The 20,186-nt window shown below is 42.4% G+C and overlaps 2 protein-coding genes across 4 annotated transcripts in view; one reads left to right on the forward strand and one right to left on the reverse strand.

Moving 5' to 3' along the window:
• Positions 1-277: 277 nt before the first annotated feature.
• MIXL1 (Mix paired-like homeobox) lies at positions 278-3,638 on the forward strand. 2 transcript variants are annotated; one of them, XM_074385749.1, is made up of 3 exons: positions 278-700; positions 1,745-1,746; positions 2,087-3,638. In XM_074385749.1, the coding sequence occupies exons 1-3, from the start codon at positions 296-298 to the stop codon at positions 2,412-2,414; spliced, it is 735 nt and encodes a 244-aa protein (XP_074241850.1). In that variant the 5' UTR covers positions 278-295; the 3' UTR covers positions 2,415-3,638. The 2 variants fall into 2 exon arrangements, with proteins under 2 accessions (XP_074241850.1, XP_010339333.3); XM_010341031.3 differs by lacking the exon at positions 1,745-1,746 and having other exon boundaries at positions 2,109-3,638.
• A 6,053-nt stretch (positions 3,639-9,691) lies between these two features.
• Positions 9,692-20,186, reverse strand: part of LIN9 (lin-9 DREAM MuvB core complex component) — a 77,290-nt gene continuing 66,795 nt past the window's right edge. For both annotated transcript variants that reach the window (XM_039464251.2, XM_039464252.2), the window contains 4 exons: positions 18,519-18,644; positions 12,203-12,382; positions 11,961-12,058; positions 9,692-11,157 (listed from right to left, as the gene is read on the reverse strand). In XM_039464251.2, coding sequence (XP_039320185.1) covers positions 11,052-11,157; positions 11,961-12,058; positions 12,203-12,382; positions 18,519-18,644 — 510 coding nt within the window. In that variant the 3' untranslated portion in view covers positions 9,692-11,051. The remainder of the gene's footprint in view (positions 11,158-11,960; positions 12,059-12,202; positions 12,383-18,518; positions 18,645-20,186) is intronic.

Consider the following 20,186-nt stretch of genomic DNA (forward strand, 5'->3'; position numbering starts at 1 on the left):
CTCCCGGGCAAACAGTCTTTCGGGGATGTGTATTGCGCCGGCGGGGCGGGTAGGCGGGGAAGAACACGGAGGGGGCCGGGACCCAACTTCACGCCTCCCTCCTGCATCCCGAGGCCGGCGGAAGCGATTATTCCCCAGTGTCTGGCAGGGCCGGGCAGGCTCGCACCTCGGGGAGACACGGGACTCCCCGCGCCCACCTTTGATCGCGCCGCGCCGCCGCCCCGCCCCCGACCCCGCCCGGGCGGGTATAAGTGGGGCCCGCGCCCCTCCGGGCGGCGCGCTCGGCTCCGGAGCGATGGCAGCAGCTGAGTCCCGTGCGCACCAGTTTGCCGAGGGCGCCGCGTTCCCCGCGTACCGAGCCCCCTACGCCAGCGGGGCGCTCCTGCCGCCCCCGAGCCCCGCGGCCGCACTGCTCCCTGCGCCCCCCGCGGGACCCAGCCCCGGCTCCGGTCCGGCGCCCTTCGCGGGCTTCCTGGGCCAGGACCCCGGGCCGGCCCCGCCGCCCCCCGCCGGCCTGGGCTCGCCTGCGCCCCCTAAAGGCGCGGCCGCCCAGTCGGCGTCGCAGCGCCGCAAGCGCACGTCGTTCAGCGCGGAGCAGCTGCAGCTGCTGGAGCTTGTCTTTCGCCGGACCCGGTACCCCGACATCCACCTGCGGGAGCGCCTGGCCGCGCTCACCCTGCTCCCTGAGTCCAGGATCCAGGTGAGGGCCCGCGGCGTTCGCAGGTGCGCGCTGGGGCGAAGGCGTTGCGGAGTCGAGGTCGAGACTTCGGGCTCCTGAGGCCACACCCCCGGGACGTTGCAGGCAAGGTGCTTCCCCTGAGCGTCTGTGTCCTAGATTGAAATAGGGGTGATGTCGGCACCTGCTACACAGGGTGATTGTGAGGCTTATGTGAAATAATTCAGGCCTGCACTGAACGATTTCTAACTCTCATAGTTAAATATAATAAGGGCTTCTAGGAGGCTAGCTGGCCCCTTGAAATGGCCAGAAAGTTAATTCCCAGCAGGAAGAGGATAAGTTTTGTACTTTTTCCTTATCCAGGAAGAACACACAGATGTTTTCGTCGGGCTTTGAGTGCGAGAATGGTAGCTGAGAGCGGGCAGGGCTGGCTCGGCAGGTTACCTCCTTATGCTGCTTTCTTAGCAAGTGTTGCGTTCTGGGACTTGGATTTGAAAGGATGTAGCATCTTGAGGTAAAGCGAGAAGAACCTAGAGCTTGTTGGCAGTTTGAAAAATCTAATGCAAGGCGTGTTTTATTTATTTATTTGAGATGTAGTTTTGCTCTTGTTGCCCAGGCTGGAGTGCAGTGGCCCGGTCTTGGCTCACTGCAACCTCTGCCTCTCCAGTTCAAGCGATTCACCTGCCTCAGTCTCCCGAGTCGCTGAGATTACAGGCGTCTGACACCATGCCCAGTTATTTTTTTGTATTTTTAATAGAGATGGGTTTCACCATGTTGGTCAGGCTGGTCTTGAACTTCTGACCTCAGGTCATCCACACCCGCCCAGGGCTTCCCAAAGTGCTGGTATTACAGGCCTGAGCCACCGCGCCAGGCCTTGTTTGTCGTCTGAAGTATTTAGATTAGAATCTTAGAGTTGGTAGGGAGAAGTCTAGCTTTTTGTCTGTTTGTCTGTAGCAGCTTGGTCGGTGTCCAAGCACAGTTTTAAGGAGCAGCCCTCATCTAAACACTGGGAGAGTGGACTTGTTCTCTCTGCATTCCTGGTGATCATACAGCTCTCAGTCTCAACAGCTGTCATGAGCAAAATACCTCCTTTGTTAGTTTGACAAGGGAGTACAGACCTTCAAGAATCGATTTTCTTATTTTTAATGCAGTTTTTTCCTAAGAATTCTAAGTGCTTCTATTTTTGTGACCCCCATTTTTCATGAAAATGTTTCTAACTAAAGAAGATATAGAATGAGGCGTTATTCCACTGTTTGCATCTGGGAATGGGGAGGCAAGGAAAGCCAGGTGCTCTGAGCTTCTAACCCTCAACCTAAGTGCTTTGGAGAGGAAGCCAGGGGATGTTAAACTGCAACTTACTAGTATGAACTGTGAACATTATGTTAGCATAAAAACTCCAACCAAAAGCAGTTTTTTTCCTCCCCTCTTCCAGGTATGGTTCCAGAACAGGCGTGCCAAGTCTCGGCGTCAGAGTGGGAAATCCTTCCAACCTTTGTCTAGGCCAGAGATTATCCTCACCCACTCTGCTCCTGGAACTGAAACGAAATGTCTGAAGCCCCAGCTGCCTCTTGAGGTGGATGCGAACTGCCTGCCCGACCCAAACGGGGCTGGAGGGGGCATCTCTGACTCTAGGTCTCAAGGTCAGAATTTTGAAATCTGTTCCCCTCTCTCTGAAGACATTGGTTCAAAGCTGGACTCATGGGAGGAACACATCTTTTCTGCCTTTGGTAACTTTTGAGGATTCTGGGAGAATTAAGAATAAGCTCTCAGGAGCCATGACTGACAGCCTGGGAGAGACACATCAGCATATTGTCCTTTCTCACACCCATGCTAAGGACATGGTCTTGTTAACCTTGGTGATGGTTTTGACAGCACCTCTCACATTTGAAGGTGCCCCCGCCACTTTGTCAATGAATTTTGAAGCCAACACTCCCACCCCAGAGTTCTGGCATTCAGTACCTCCAAGTCTGCACATTGCATTTGGTCTGCAGCCCTGTGCCTTCTTGCCAGGCCTGGTCTTCTTTTTTAGTGTGGTTGTTCAGAACTCATGATCTTCTTCACAAGAATGCCTCACCTTGACTCAGTTTCCCCTTGTGCTTGACAGCTGCCATTTTCTCCTGGTCCCTCCAAGCCTTATAACCCTAAACTTACTCTACCCCATCTCTTCAACCCTCATCCTAGTTTATTACTTTTTAAAATTGGGCCTATCATCTTCACATTTGATCATAGCTCCAATAACTCTGCATGCAAATTATTTCAACAGCCCCCCTGCCTCTAGCTTCTCAACTACTTTGGGCCAGGTGCAGTGACTCACTCCTGTAATCCCAGCACTTTGGGAGGCCAACTGGGCAGATCACCTGAGGTCAAGAGTTTAAGGCCAGCCTGGTCAACATGGCAAAACCCCATCTCTACTAAAAATACAAACATTAGCTGAATGTGGTGGCAGGCGCCTGTAGTCCCAGCTACTTGGGAGGCTGAGGCAGAAGAATCACTTGAGCCTAGGAGGTGGAGGTGGAGGTTGCAATGATCTGATATCGTACCACTGCACTCTTGCTGGGTGACAGAGGGAGACTCTCTCTCAAAAAAGAAAAAAAGAAAAAGAAAAAAAAAACTGTGGTTCTGTGGTAGCCTCTAGTTGCAACCAAATTATAAAAAGCTTTCAGTTCCCCTCCCAAATGACTGACATCATCCTTAGCCTGCAGAGCAGCTATGCAAATCTGAAGGTCAACTGTTCACAGTAGATGCTTTGGTCTCAAAGTCACTCCTTTCCATTTTGTATCAAATTCATACCTTTAGCTTTCAAGGTAGGACTCCCCTGCTCCCTTTCTGAAGTCTGAAATTTTCTCCAAGTAATCCTGATTTTGCAGCTGTTACTTCGATCACTCCATTACCCTTAGCACTTCTTATTGAACTTCCTGTGCAGCTTTTGTGGATTATTAAATGTCTTTCACAAATGTTTCAATGTAATTTCTATTTAAATGAATTATTTTAGATAAATCCTAGTACAGTGCTTCACTCTACAATTGTTCAGTACATACTATGTGGCCGTGAAAGACATTTCTTTTTTTTTTTTTTTTTTTTTTTTTTTTGAGACGGAGTTTCGCTCTTGTTACCCAGGCTGGAGTGCAATGGCGCGATCTCGGCTCACCGCAACCTCCGCCTCCTGGGTTTAGGCAATTCTCCTGCCTCAGCCTCCTGAGGAGCTGGGATTACAGGCACGTGCCACCATGCCCAGCTAATTTTTTGTATTTTTAGTAGAGACGGGGTTTCACCATGTTGACCAGGATGGTCTCGATCTCTCAACCTCGTGATCCACCCGCCTCGGCCTCCCAAAGTGCTGGGATTACAGGCTTGAGCCACCGTGCCCGGCCGTGAAAGACATTTCTTTTTTTTTTTTTTTTTTTTTTTTGAGACGGAGTTTCGCTCTTGTTACCCAGGCTGGAGTGCAATGGCGCGATCTCGGCTCACCGCAACCTCCGCCTCCTGGGTTCAGGCAATTCTCCTGCCTCAGCCTCCTGAGTAGCTGGGATTACAGGCACGCACCATCATGCCCAGCTAATTTTTTGTATTTTTAGTAGAGACGGGGTTTCACCATGTTGACCAGGATGGTCTCGATCTCTCGACCTCGTGATCCACCCGCCTCGGCCTCCCAAAGTGCTGGGATTACAGGCTTGAGCCACCGCGCCCGGCAAGACATTTCTAAAAGTTTCTGCAAATGTGGTTTTTAGCCAGTAAACAATATTCTATCAGCAGGCCACTGAGCTGAGAAATTTAGTTTGGTTAAAAACGTATTTTTGCTTGAATGTTTAGTAATATTTTATAAGTATTTTGGCTTTGGGAGATTTCTCTTTGCAATTTATAATTCTAAATGTATGTAAATAACTGTTTCTAAGTTAGCCTAAGATTAAAATATTTTGATACTTTGAGAGTTTTCAAACTCCTTTAGAGTCAAAGGAAATGGTTTGTGCATGAGGTGACTACAGGTGAGGTTTCTTTGTAAACTGTGCTTTAAAGTAGGCTCAGGCCGGGCACGGTGGCTCAAGCCTGAAATCCCAGCACTTTGGGAGGCCGAGGCGGGTGGATCACGAGGTCAAGAGATCGAGACCATCCTGGCCAACATGGTGAAACCCCGTCTCTACTAAAAATACAAAACATTAGCTGAGCATGGTGGCGTGTGCCTGTAATCCAGCTACTCAGGACGCTGAGGCAGGAGAATTGCCTGAACCCAGGAGGTGGAGGTTGCAGTGAGCTGAGATTGTGCCATTGCACTCCACCCTGGGTAACAAGAGCGAAACTCTGTCTCAAAAATAAATAAATAAATAAATAAAGTAGGCTCATGGGATGCCATAGCTACAAGGGCCAGAACATCTTTTTTGAGACAAAGTCTTGCTCTGTCACCCACGGTGGAGTGCAGTGGCACAATCTCAGCTCACTTCAACCTCTACCTCCTGGGTTCAAGCGATTCTCCTGCTTCAGTCTCCTGAGTAGCTGGGACTACAGGCATGTGCCGTCATGCCTGGCTGATTTCTGTATTTTTAGTAGAGATGGGGTTTCACTAGGACTTCATGTCTTGATGGTTACTAGAAGAGCCCGAACTATGCTGAATGTCCTAGAGACTATACATGCCAGATGCCCTCATTTTCATAGAAATGTTATTCAAGTGTTTTGTACTTTTGTTTTTTTGAGACAGAGTCTTGCTCTGTTGCCCAGGCTGGAGTGTAGTGGCATGATCTCAGCTCACTGCAACCTCTGCCTCCTGGGTTCAAGCAATTCTTCCTGCCTTAGCCTCCCGAGTAGCTAGGATTACAGGCACCCACCAACATGCCTGGCTAAATTTTGTATTTTTAGTAGAGACAGGGTTTTACCATGTTGGCCAGGCTGGTCTCGATCTCCAGTCCTCAGGTGATTCGCCTGCCTCGGCCTCCCAAAGTGCTGGGATAACAGGTGTGAGCCACTGTGCCTGGCCTGTACTTTTTAGAGTAGCAAACCCACCATTTAAAATAACTAGGAGCTGGGTAATAGAGCAAGACTGTGTCAAAAAACACCACCACATACAAAAATTAGCTGGGTGTGGTGGCGGGTGCCTGTAATCCCAGCAACTCAGGAGGCTGAGGCAGGAGAATCGCTTGAACCCTGGAAGCGGGGGACGTCACAGTGAGCCAAGATCGCACTCCAGCCTGGGCAACAGAGCAAAACTCCATCTCAAACAACAACAGCAGCAAGCAACAACAACAAACAAGAGTTTCCAAGCACTTAGAAGTTGAGGAAAAAAGCAAGCAAGCAAGCAACCAAGAGGTTGGGCACAGTAGCTCATGCCTGTAATTCCAGCACTTTTGGAGGCTGAAGTGGGAGGTCTGCCTGACTCCAGGAATTTGAGACCAGTCTGGGCAACATAGCAAGACGCTGTCTATATATATATATTTAAAAAAAAAAAGGCCGGGTGCGGTGGTTCACACTGTAATCCCAGCGCTTCGGGAGGCTGAGGTGGGTGGATCATGTGAGGTCAGAAGTTTGAGACCAGCCTGGCCAACACGGTGAAACCTGTCTCTACTAAAAATACAAAAATTACCCAGTGTGGTGACAGGCACTTGTAGTCCCAGCTACTTGGGAGACTGAAGCAGGAGAATTGCTTGAACCCAGGAGGCTGCAGTGAGCCGAGACTGGGCCACTGCACTCCATCCAGCCTGGGTGACAGCGTGAGACTCCGTCTGAGGAAAAAAAAAAACAAAAAATAGCCAGGTATGGTGGCATGTGCTTATGGTCCCAGCTACACAGGAGGCTGACATGGGAAGACTGCCTGAGTTCAGGAGTTCAAGGCTGCAGTGAGCTGTGAGCGTGCCACTGCACTGAACCTGAGTGATAGGGTGAGACCTCGTACTTGCCATTCCCCCAATAAAGAGCAGCCAAGACAACATAGTTGAGGCTTTAGCAGCCAACTGTACGTCTCAATTCTTTGAAAACCGTTTGAAAACAGAAATGAGCTGATTAACATCAGTTGTTGACTTTGTGCTTAGGACCGATCCTGCAGGAGCTCAGGAGGTCTCACAATCACAGAGCTTTTACATTTAAACTTGTGACATGGCCAAATGAAATACTACAAATACATTCACAAAACTGAAAGACAGCCGGGCGTGGTGGCTCAAGCCTGTAATCCCAGCACTTTGGGAGGCCGAGACGGGTGGATCACAAGGTCAAGAGATTGAGACCATCCTGGTCAACATGGTGAAACCCCGTCTCTACTAAAAATACAAAAAATTAGCTGGGCATGGTGGCACGTGCCTGTAATCCCAGCTACTCAGGAGGCTGAGGCAGGAGAATTGCCTGAACCCAGGAGGCGGAGGTTGCGGTGAGCCAAGATCGCGCCATTGCACTCCAGCCTGGGTAACGAGAGCGAAACTCAGTCTCCAAAAAAAAAAAAAAAAAAAAAAAAACAACTGAAAGACATATAACGCTTTAAACTTATGGTCCATTAATCATACTTAAGAACAAATCTTGTGATTATTGTATTATTGCTTTTATATTGTCTTACGTTGCTTCCTCAGTGAACAACTGTAAAACTCTAGAAATATGTAAATCCTGTTGTCACATTTTAAATTGTGGGATCTTCTAAGAAGTAGCCTGAAGCTCTCTCAAACTCTTTAAGAGGCCCTAACTGCTAAATGTGTTACAGACATTATCTATTTAATCCTCACACCTACCATGTAGACAGGGGCTAATCTTCCCACTTTAAAGATCAAGAAACTTAATCTAAGTAGGGGTTCACTATTGTAGAGCTTTTAAGTGGCATGGCCAGGACTCAACTCAGCCCACTCATTAGTCTACTACCATACAGTGCCTCCTACATTGCACTGGTCTTTTTAGTTAGGAATAATGATAAAGTAATGTGGTAGGTTTAAAAGCAATCCCCAAGTCAATTTATATATATAAATATATATATATATACACACATATACATACATATATATACTATATATATATATATAGTATATATATATATATAGAGACAGAGTCTTGCTCTTATTGCCCAGGATAGAGTACAATGAATGGCATGATCTTGGCTCACTGCAACCTCTGCCTCCCAGGTTCAAGCAATTCTCCTGCTTCAGCCTCCCGAGTAGCTGGGATTACAGGCACCCACCACTATGCCCACACCACCATGCCCACCTAAATTTTTTTTTTTTTGTATTTTTAGTAAAGATGGCATTTTGCCATGTTGGCCAGTCTGGTCTCAAACTCCTGATCTCGTGATCCATCCATCCACCTCGGCCCCCCAAGTGCTGGGATTACAGGCGTGAACAACCGTGCCCGGCCGCCAAGTCAGAATTTCTACACGCCAGTCACTGCTGTCTCATCTTTCAAAGAAATCATCATGGAAGACCACACACTTATTCCGATGACATTAATGTTGCTTAGAGCTTTTTTGAAACTCTCATTTGCCCATTCATTACACAAGTATTTATTTGTTGCCCATGAAGAGGCACTTTACCAGGACCTGGAAATGTGAACAGAAACAGAAATAGTTCCTCCACTCATGGAGCAGAGGCCAGTAGGGAGACAATAGATCTCCAAGAATTATTAATATTAAATTGCAAATGTGACAAGTGCTGGAAGGAGAGAGATATGATCTGGAGACATTGTAATAGGAGATGTGTTGTGGTCAAGGAAAGCTTCCTTAAGAAAGTAATGCTGAAGGTGAGATCTGGAGGATGATCAGGAGTTACAGAGGAGAGGAGAGGGAACGCAGGCCCTGTACATGCGAACTCTGTGGAGTAGCAAGCTGATAAAAAAGTAGGGAGCGCCAGACCACGTATGGCTTTGTAGGTCTTGTAAAAGAGTTTTGAATTTGTCCTGAAAGCCAAATGAAGACTTTAAAGGCATTTATAGACAGAGGGATAACATGATCAATTCTGCATTTTAAGATGATCCCTGTGGCTGCATTTGAAGAGGGCTGAGTAGATGCTGGAGGTGAGTTAGGAGACAACTGCAGGGTACAGGCTATTGACGACGGCAGCTGGGCTGCAAGTAGTGGTAATGAAGACGGAGAGGTGCATGGATTCAAAAATGCTAATGGGCAAATCTTTTTGTAGATTCTCAATGGTTGCGAGTGAAAATGACTTTTGGAACAAACTTAAAAGTAATCAAATCAGAACCAAATCCATATAAATAAAAGCCATGTATGTGCTTGCATGTTTGCTCAATCTGGCTTTGATAGAGCTTTCTTTAGAGCTCCAAAAATGGGTTAAGCAGTGGCATACCATTCAAATAGATCTACAGCTGATCCAACATGAGTACTTTGAAATCGAGATTTCTTCCTAAACAGAAATAAAGTTCAACTATAGACTTCGGCACAGTTTCTGCTGTCAACACATGAAGGCACTGAAAAACAAACTGTGCTCAATTAAATATGTGTGAAATGAGGTACTATTTCAGCATACGTAAGCCTGAAGAAATGTAAGAGAGGCCAGACAGGTGGTTCACGCTTGTAATCCCAGCAATTTGGGAGGCTAAGTGAATCACTTGAGGTCAGGAGTTGGAGACCAGCCTGAGCAGTATGACGAAACTCTTTCTACTAAAAATTAGCTGGGCATGGTGGCATGCACCTGTAATCCCAGCTACTCAGGAGGCTGAGGTGGGAGGATCCCTTGAACTGGGGAGGCGGAGGTTGCAGTAAGCCTGGATTGCACCACTGCACTACAGCCTAGGTGATAGAGGGAGACCCTATCTCAAAAAAAAAAAAAAGTAAAAAAGGCACAAAATACTCAATTCTAGGTAGAATATATTAAAATCAACTTTTCACTAGGTCTGTAACAGGCCAAAAAACTTACTTGCTTAATACCATACCACTGGATGGTATGGTATGGTAATAAATAAAATCTATACCATTGGATGGTACCTCAGAGTGACTTGGTAATTAATCTGTACTGCTTCCCCTAAAAATGTAATTTAATGGAAATTACAATTCTTCAAAACTTTCTAAACAGAAGGAATGCATATCAACTTGAATTAAAATATAGGAAATATTAATTTTCATTCAATTTATTTAGAATTACAAATATTAAGAATAGATTTATGCATTTAATTAACATAACAGTTTAGCTAAATATAAACTCTGCACTAAAGTTCTGCAGTGGCACAATACCAATGAAGAATACGGAAGCATTTTTAAACTATACAAAAATTTCAAATGGAAAATAATCTTGTTTCAGTTTTATTATACATTAACATATAAAAAGTCTCATTTGATGAGACATCTAAAGGAATTAAAATCACCTCTACAGCTATATCTTAAACTCCAAATTTGAAAACAATTTATTATATTTAGACTTTATAATATTCTATATTAAAACAAAGAAAATTCCAAATACATACTTTTTACAAGATTAACATTTTAGGCAGGATTTTCCTAAAAAAGAAAAACAATCAAAACAAACCTTTCTTCTGCATTTCACAGCACTGGTTATTATATCTGTTTTCCTTATAAAATCTTTTTACTTTACAAATTGTATACTGTTGGATTTTAACCAGTAATCTGGTTTAAAAGTTGTGCAAATAAACAAAAAAAAAATATGAAAATAGTGTGTTATCAGTCTTTTTTTTTTTTTTAAATAAATCTCATAACAATAGCACTTTTGACCTAAACTGATGGGAAGCTTTGCCAAATCCATTTGCAGAAATTTAGCATTTTGCAGTTATGTTTTTTCCCTATTCCTTCATTTTATTTCAACAGACAACAAAGGTTTCTTTTATATAAGTTATGATAAATTTAAATATTATTATAAAATGATCTATAGAACCATGTCACATTGCAAGTATATATCACATATACCTGTAAAGTCCATACTTCCCATCTATATTTCAGTGGCTTTCCTTAAAACTAGGACTTCCCACACTTCATGATGTTATCTTTTGAAGACTGAGATGGTGATTAACTAAATCAAGTGGAGTTGTAATTTTCTGGATGGAATTTCCACATTGCCACCGACATGAACAAAAAGACCAGGTTTCTTCAGACTCTCCATTGCAGCAGTTGTCTGAGTTGTCTCCATGTGTTGCGGTGAATTCATGCACGTTAAAAAAAATGGTCAATGCATTCTTCCATGAAATTATATTATGTTCAGATATTTTCAGTTTAAAAATATTTGCTAATATAAACATATGTAACATAAGCAATGCTACTGCATTTCAATAATAAAAGAAAAATAAATATAATGCTGGTCAGCAATGCTGGTTTAAAGAAGCAGTACAGTCTATTAAAATGCCTTATTTGGAGATTTAAATTTCCCTTGTTTTCCAGCAGTTAGGTTATTTGGTGTTGGAAGCCTATATAAAGGAAAAGAACAATGTCCTGTGCAGTTGGAATAATGAAATCTTCTACTCAGTCTCTGTTGGTGTTATTTGCTGCAAAGGCATGTAAGTTTCCCATCTGGCTCAGGCCACTCTGAATATGTGCAACATGGATTTCTACATTATTCTGAAAGCAGCTGAAGAAAGATGAAACATGGTTAACAACTTCATTTCAAAAAATTAAGAAAGTTTTTAAAAAGGAGAGCTGAATTTTAGTTAGGAAACAGCTATGATAAATCTTAGAGAAGGAATAAACTTCCTCTACTACATTAGCCATAATTCTACTTCAGTAGTCATTGAACAAACGTACTCTAAAGAAGCAAAGGAGCCATGGGGAGCTGGAAGGAGAGGATGAGCCTCTCACTGACTGGGGAAGCTCAACTTCAAAGCTGAACCTCCACGCTAACCCCAAACCTAAATATACTTCCTAATTTCTTTATATACAAAATCTATGTGAAATTTCTATTCTGTCAACAGGCTGGATATAAATGAAAAGCTCTTAAAAATATATTTAATGGAGAATAAAATAATACTTAACAAATATGCATAATTCTTTTTTTTTTTTTTTTTTTTTGAGACGGAGTTTCGCTCTTGTTACCCAGGCTGGAGTGCAATGGCGCGATCTTGGCTCACCGCAACCTCCGCCTCCTGGGTTCAGGCAATTCTCCTGCCTCAGCTTCCTGAGTAGCTGGGATTACAGGCACGCGCCACCACACCCAGCTAGTTTTTTGTATTTTTAGTAGAGACGGGGTTTCACCATGTTGACCAGGATGGTCTCGATCTCTCGACCTCGTGATCCACCCGCCTCGGCCTCCCAAAGTGCTGGGATTACAGGCTTGAGCCACCGCGCCCGGCCTAAATATGCATAATTCTTAAAACTTATACTGAAAATCACTACGAACTTCACATTAAAAAGATTAGAGTGTACCTAACAAATTACCTGATATTAGAAGCATCTATTGTACTCTTGATATCATTTAATGAGTCTGTAAGTGATTTGAATTCAAAGGAATTCAGGTCTCCTCCTTCTGCTAGACACTAAAGGGAAAAAAATTCCAAAACTTAATTGAATTATAGCTCAAATATAAAATACCTGATATAATCAATGAATTAATTTCTTTGCAATAAATCAGCATGGGTTGCTTTATGTCAAATTAAGAAAATATTTTCTCTAAGATTTACCTTAATTTGTAACAAAATAGCTGTAAGCCTGGAGATTAAGTCTGTCAGATTTTCATTTTCAACACAGGGCTGTCCTGTTGAGGAATTTGCATGCCGAACAATTTCCTGTGCTTCTTCCTCACACCTTCGTCTCATATCTGTCGGCTGATCTGCAGGCTGCAGCCCCTGGTCTGGAGCAAGCTGAATACAGATGATTAAAGCATGAGATGCATGTTTGAGAAGCCATGATTATTTCTGTATGTGTTTGTGCCCTATTTTCGATTTTAATTTTTATAAAACTAGCGTTTAAAACTAAAAGTGGTACTCTTACCTTTGAAGGTTTTTTCTTTAAGTTTCTAATTTGTTTCTATTTGTTGTAACTTTTAATTTTGATACAATTTCAAACTTCTAAAAAAAGTTAAAAGAATAAAACAAAGAACTCTTGATAACATTTACTTAGATTCACTGTTTATGTTTTACTACATTTGATCTCTCTGTGAATGTGTAATTTTTTCCCTTAGTAATTTAAGTTGGAAACTTTGTGCCTTATTACCTCTAATCACTGATTTGTATTTCTTTGATATTTTTGAAGAGTAGGAGCCAATTATTTTGTGTAATATCCCTCAACGTAGGTTTGTCTTGTTTCTTTATGATTAGACAGAAGTCACACATTTTTTGGCAGAAATACTACAAAAGTGATGCTGAGTTCTTTGACATCTTTATTAGAAGGCACCTGATGTTGACCTGTCCCATTACTGGTGATGCTATCTTTGGTCACTTGGTTAAGTAGTTAAGTGTCTGTCTGCCAGATTTTCCTACAGTAAAGGATTTCTTTTTCATAAGTACTAAGTAGTTGCGAAGAGATACCTTGAGGCTATGTAAACATCCTATTTGTCATCAAACTTTTACCTACCAATTTTAGCATCTGTTGATAATTCTTGTCTGTATCAATCCTAACTATGATGGTTGCAAAACAGTGTTTTTCTCATTCTTAACACTGCTTCTCTATTTATTACGTGGCCTTTTACTACAAAGCAGTTTCCCTTAAAAAATGCATTAATGGCCAGGAGCGGTGGCTCACGCCTGTAATTCCAGCACTCTGGGAGGCCGAGGCGGGTGGATGATGAGGTCACGAGATCGAAACCATCCTGGTCAACATGGTGAAACCCCGTCTCTACTAAAAATACAAAAAATTGGCTGGGCATGGCAACGTGTGCCTGTAATCCCAGCTACTCAGGAGGCTGAGGCAGGAGAATTGCCTGAACTTAGGAGGCGGAGGTTGCGGTGAGCCGAGATTGCGCCATTGCACCCCAGCCTGGAGTGCAAAACTCCATCTCAAAAAAAAAAAAAAAAAAAAGCATTAATGTTAGTATGAACCCATACTAATGTTAATTTTATTCTATGGGTTATAATCTCTTACTATATTTATTCTGAAGCTCAAATTGTCAAATTGTCCCAGATTTGGCCAGTGGGAACTCTGTCAAGCTGGCTCTTTTTGACACATCCCCATAATTTGGGGGCACATTTTACTTCCTTGGCATAATAAGGCGGGCCAGGCTTATCGTCTTTCTCTGCCCCAGGTCTGGGTCTAGGTGCATTCTTTGCTATTAGGGTGTAATTGCTTTTTTTTTTTTTTTTTTGAGACGGAGTTTCACTCTTGTTACCCAGGCTGGAGTGCAATGGCACGATCTCGGCTCACCGCAACCTCCGCCTCCTGGGTTCAAGCAATTCTCCTGCCTCAGCCTCCTGAGCAGCTGGGATTACAGGCACGCGCCACCATGCCCAGATAATTTTTTGTATTTTTAGTAGAGACGGGGTTTCACCATGCTGACCAGGATGGTCTCGATCTCTCGACCTCGTGATCCACCCGCCTCGGCCTCCCAAAGTGCTGGGATTACAGGCTTGAGCCACCGCGCCCGGCCTAGTGTAATTGCTTTTAGCTCTCTCAGCAGACGTATACACTGACATACCTATTTTATAAAAATAAAATAAACCATGAATTATTAGTGATTTCCCCTATTCCAATCTAATGCCACAAGTTTCACTCTAGTCTCCCCCATCTTCATAATTGCCTTCTTCAACAGTGAGAAACGTGGCTCCTGTTATCCACAATATGTATATACATACATACACACACACACACACACACACACACACACACACACACACATATATATTTTTTCTTTTTTTTTTTTTTTTGAGGCAGTCTCACTCTGTCACCCAGGCTCGGGTGGAATGGTGTGATCTCGGCTCACTGCAACCTCTGCCTCCCAGGTTCAAGTGATTCTCCTGCCTCAGCCTCCTGAATAGCTGGAATTACAGGTGCCTGCCACCACGCCTGGCAAATTTTCATATTTTTAGTAGAGATGGGGTTTCACCATGTTGGCCAGGCTGGTTTCGAACTCCTGACCTCAGGTGACTCAGCTTCCCAAAGCACTGGGATTATAGGTGTGAGCCACTGTGCCCAGAATCAATATACTTATTTGCTCATTTGCTCAGTCCTAGAATACACAGTAAGAGTTTCAGAACTGTTATGCATGTCACCAAGAGAAAAAATTCTACTAACTAAAATTCAGTGTTTATTTAAACTTTGGTTTAGACTAAGGGTATACAGTCAAAATACAGGTTGAGAATTCCTTATCCAAAATGCTTAGGACCAGAATTGTTTTGGATTTAGCATTTTTTCAAATTTTAGAATATTTGTATTATACTTAGTGGTTGAGAACCCCAAGTAGAAAACTCCAAAATCTGAAATGCTTGAAATGCATTTCCTTTGAGTTTCACTTCGGCACTCAAAAAGAAATTGGATTTTGGAGCATTTCAGACTTGCGATGCTCAACCTATGCTATCTTCAAGCTTTCCAAGTCAGTTTATAGCCCCTTCAGTGATAGCAAGTTTATATCACTCCTTTGAAAAATAGGTTCGTTTATTTCTGTTTGTTTTCCACTTTAGAGTTTACTTGCATTTGTTGGGGAAACAAACACTCAGAAAAATGTCACTCCTTCTTACTCATCAACTCTTACCCCAGTTCCAAATTAGTTTCTGGTGTATCCTGTGTTTCCTTTTGAAAAAATTAAGTTGATACATATATATTGTATTTCCACTTATTTCCTACTCCAAAGGTAATATACTTGGGAATATGTATGTGTATTTTTTGTATTTGCTTTTTGCAACTAACAATATATCCTGGAAATCACTCCGTATCAGTAAGTAGAGAGCTTCCTCTCTTACAGCAGCATAGTACTCTCATTGTGTGGATGTACCATAAATAATTTAGTCAGTTCCCTATGTGTGGGCATGTATGTTTTTTCCTAATATTTTATAATTACCAATAATGCTTCAGTGAATAACTGTATCCTCTAATACTTTACTAAAATTTTAATTGAGGCACACATAAGTATGTAAAAGTACGAAAATCATAAAGTGTACAGATTAATGAGTTGTCACAAATCAAGCATGCTTGAGAAGTCAGCAACTAGATAAAGAACTGGAATATTACCAAAGTCCCAGATACTTCAATAATGCCATTGTCCAGTACTACCTCCCTCAGGGTAACCACCATCCTGGCTTCTAGCATCATAGATTACCTTTTGAGCTTTATAAAAACAGAATCATACATTATATATTCTCTTGTGTCTGACTTTATTTATTAAACATTGTATTTGTGAGATCCATCCATGGCACTGAGTTGTAGTCAAGTTCATTCATTCTCCTTGCTGAGTAGTATTTCCACTATGTAGCAGTAATTATACCATGTTTATTGGTCCACTGTAGTACTGATGGGTATTTGGGCAGTTTCTGATTTCTGGCTATAATGAACAATGACGCTATGAACATTCTAGTATACGTATTTTGGTAAATACATGTTGATATATCTTTTTGGTATATATTGAGTAGAATTGCTTAGTCATAGTGTCCTCTCAGATATGTTCTTATTATTATTATCTTTTTTTTTTTTTTTTTTTTTTTGAGACGGAGTTTCGCTCTTGTTACCCAGGCTGGAGTGCAATGGCGCGATCTTGGCTCACTGCAACCTCCACCTCCTGGGTTCAGGCAATTCTCCTGCCTCAGCCTCCTGAGTAGCTGGGATTACAGGCACGTGCCACCATGCCCAGCTAATTTTTTGTATTTTTTTAGTAGAGACGGGGTTTCACCATGTTGACCAGGATGGTCCCGATCTCTTGACCTCGTGATCCACCCGCCTCGGCCTCCCAAAGTGCTGGGATTACAGGCTTGAGCCACCGCGCCCGGCCATGTTCTTATTATTTTTTTAGAGATGGGGTTTCACGATGTTGGCCAGGCTAATCTCAAACTCCTGACCTCAGGTGATCCACCCACCTTGGCCTCCCAAAGTGCTGGCATTACAGGCATGAGCCACTGCGCCTGGCCGATATGTTATTTTTAAAATCTATATTATAGTTCCTTAAGAGCTTTGAGAAGATTAAATCACTTTACTTCATTAGAAAAGGAGCCTATCACAAATGGCCTTGGCTACTACAAAAAGATTGATGAGCAATCCGTTTCTACATGTACCATCCTGTTATGTGTCATCCTGGGCTGCATAGTCTGCATGTTTTGTGAATAGTTGCTAGTCCAGGAGAGAAAATCTATTACTAATACAATGCATATTGTTAGGTGGATGACTGACAACTGTCAGGAAAATAAACCAACTGTTTAAAAATCTGTTATCACGGCCAGGTGCAGTGGCTCATGCCTTTACAGCACTTTGGGAAGCCGAGGAGGGCGGATCACCTGAGGTCAGGGGTTCGAGACCAGCCTGGCAGATAACCTGAGGTCAGGAGTTTGAGACCTCAGGTTTTGTATTTTTATTGTAAAAATACAAAATATTAGTTGGGCCTGGTGGTGTGCACCTGTAGTCCCAGCTACTGGGAAGCTGAGGCAGGAGAATTGCTTGAACCCGGGAGGCGGAGGTTCCAGTGAGCCAAGATTGCACCATTGCACTCCAACCTGGGCAACAGAGTAAGGCTCCGCCGTCTCAAAAAAAAAAAAAAAAAAAAAAAGGATCTGACATCACAAGTAGAGGTGGCTTTCCTGGAAACACACAACCCCAAAGTGTGCAAATGCAGGAGCATACTGAACTCACCTGAATCATTTTAATTCTTACCCTGTAGTAAGAAACTCAAACTTTAGATAAAACTGTTGAACCACTTTCATATATATAATCACATGTGAATGAAAATTCACAAATAACCTTGTGATTTATGTATTTGAAATTCAAGAATTCATAGTTCTAATGCTAATTTAAAGTTTAAAAGAGAAGGCAACAAAATTATATAGCCAGCACAATCAGAACTGTATGAGAAAAAGCATGCATTGTTTTAACACACATACACATACACACACACACACACACGACTAGAGAGAAATAAACAAAAATTTGGTCTCTGGGGCTGGGTACAGTGGCTTAAGCCTATAATCTCAGTGCTTTGGAAGGCCAAGGTGGGAGGATTGCTTGAGCCCATGAGTTTGAGACCAACCTGGGCAACATAGTGAGACTTCACCTCTACAAAAATAAACAAACAGGACATGTTGTGCACCCGTAGTTCTAGCTACTCAGAAGGCTGAGGTAGGGGGATAGCTTGAGCCTGGGAAGTTGAGGCTATAGTTAGCCAAGATTGTAAGACCAGCCTGGTCAACAGAGGGAGACCCTATCTAAAAAAAAAAAAAAAGAAAAAAGAAAAAAGAAAAAACAACAAAATTTGGTCTCTGGGGTAGTGGAATGAAGAGTAATTAGTTTTCTGGATTTTTCCAAATTTTTTTGGAGAGCTTTATCATTTGTAACTTGAACCAAAAAACTCAGAACTGACAGCTAACTGTGTATAAAGTAGTCTTCAACATTGATGCTAGAAGGAATAAGAAACTTTATATAACACAGTTCTGCTAAAGGACTTTATAAAGATATTGGCTTGGTATAGATTTTCTTTTTCTTTCTTTCTTTTTTTTTTTTAAGACAGTCTCGTTCTGTCGCCTAGGCTGGAGTGCCATGGCACAATCTTGGCTCACTGCAGCAATCTCCGTCTCCCAAGTTCAAGCAATTTTCCTGACTCAGCCTCCTGAGCAGCTGGGATTATAGGCGCACACCACCACGCGCGGCTAATTTTTGTATTTTCAGTTGAGACAGGGTTTCACCATATTGGTCAGGTTGGTCTTCAACTCCTGACCTCATGATCTGCCCACCTTGGCCTTCCAAAATGCTGAGATTACAGGTGTGAGTCACCACACCGGGCCTGGCTTGGTATGGATTTTCTAAAGTGTGAAGGTAAAAGTATTAAGGTTCAGAGAAAAATACGGAGGGAAATCTATACATATCACTTACCTCATAGCAATACTGTTGAACTTTATGCAAAACTTTATTTAGGTCCTTGTTCAGCTGTTCAAGCTCTAGAACAATAGTTGCATATCTCCGCTGAAATTCAATGCTGATGGGCATGGAATATGATTTCTGAGAAAAAAAAAAATCAGATCTTGGCAAGAGTTTGTTTTTTAGCAATGCAATTTCAATGATGTAAAAGGAGATTTGACTTATCTAAAAAGCAAACTAAAGGTTATTAAATGTCTGTTCTAATTGTTATAGTTCTTGTCTGTGATAACGGCATTGCTATTTAGGAGATTGTCCTTGTTCACTGGAGCATCATGTCTGCCATTTGCTTTTCTGAAAAGGAGATCTGACACGGAGATAAATTAAATGAAGCAAAATGTTAACTGATAAATGTGCATGCAATGTTCATTATGTTTGTCTTTCAACTTTTTCATAGGATTGTTAGTTGTTAAACTGTATGTCCTCATTTGAAACATCCTAGATTTTTAAACCAATTGATGCTGTACCTGGAATCAATTCAGTATAGCATAAAATTAAGAGCGTGAGTGTTAGAATAAGATGATATATGTTCAAATTCCACCTCTTATCACCCCCTAGCTGTGTGATGTTAAGCAAGTTCCTTAATCTTTCTGTGCCTTGTGTTCCTCAACTGCAAAACTGGGATACTAAGAATATCTACCTAGCGGGGTTGTTGCAAAGATTAAATGAGATAATACATGTTACCACAGTGCCTCCCACATAGCAAATGCTCAATGAATATTAACTTTTTATTGTGTCATCATTCCATATATGCTCTCTACCAACAAGTGTTAATGGACTTCAATGCCATTTCCTTCTCTCTCTTCACAGTACTTCCAATAAATTATACTCTCCATTTCATTTCTGCTAAAAATGCTGGCAATAAAACCTCTCTAGTCAAGGATAATTAAACCACATTTTTTTTCCAGAGGATTTCTGAGAAAGCACATTGTCATGTGCTGAGGAAGCAAAACTACTCCTTCTAGTAAGTATAGGTAGGGAAAAATAAACTTTCCGAGGCCGAGGGATGAACTACTTATATAGGTCCCAAATAACAGAATTATAGACTGAGCTAACAGAAAACTCAGAGATCATCTAGTTAAGCTATGCCATTATACAAAGAAAACTGAGGCATAGAAAAGTTAAATGACTTGTTTAATAGCACATACTATTAAAGATGTGTTGATTACTTAATGATGACAGCAACAGATGTACTAAGTAGAGCTGACTAATGTGCCATGCACTAAGTGTGGTTTTGTGGTTGTTTTTGAGATGGCATCTTGCTATGTTGCCCAAGCTAGACTTGAACTTATCGTCTGAAGCAATCCTCCTGCCTCAGCCTCCCAAGTAGCTCAGATTATAGGCATGTGCCATCACACCCAGCTTATTCTAAGTTTTTTTTTTTTTTTTTTTTTTTTTGAGACAGGGTTTCATTCCCATCACCCAGGCTGGAGTGCAATGGCGTGATCTCCACTCACTACAACCTCCGCCTCCTAGGATCAAGCGATCCTTTTGCCTCAGCCTCCCAAGTAGCAGGACTACAGGTGCACACCACCACACCTGGATTTTTGTATTTTGAGTGGAGACAGGGTTTCACCATGTTGGCCAGGCTGGTCTTGAACTCCTGATCTCAATGATGCACTTGCC

The sequence above is a fragment of the Saimiri boliviensis genome, chromosome 14 (genome assembly GCF_048565385.1).
Source record: "Saimiri boliviensis isolate mSaiBol1 chromosome 14, mSaiBol1.pri, whole genome shotgun sequence".
NCBI lineage: Eukaryota > Metazoa > Chordata > Mammalia > Primates > Cebidae > Saimiri > Saimiri boliviensis.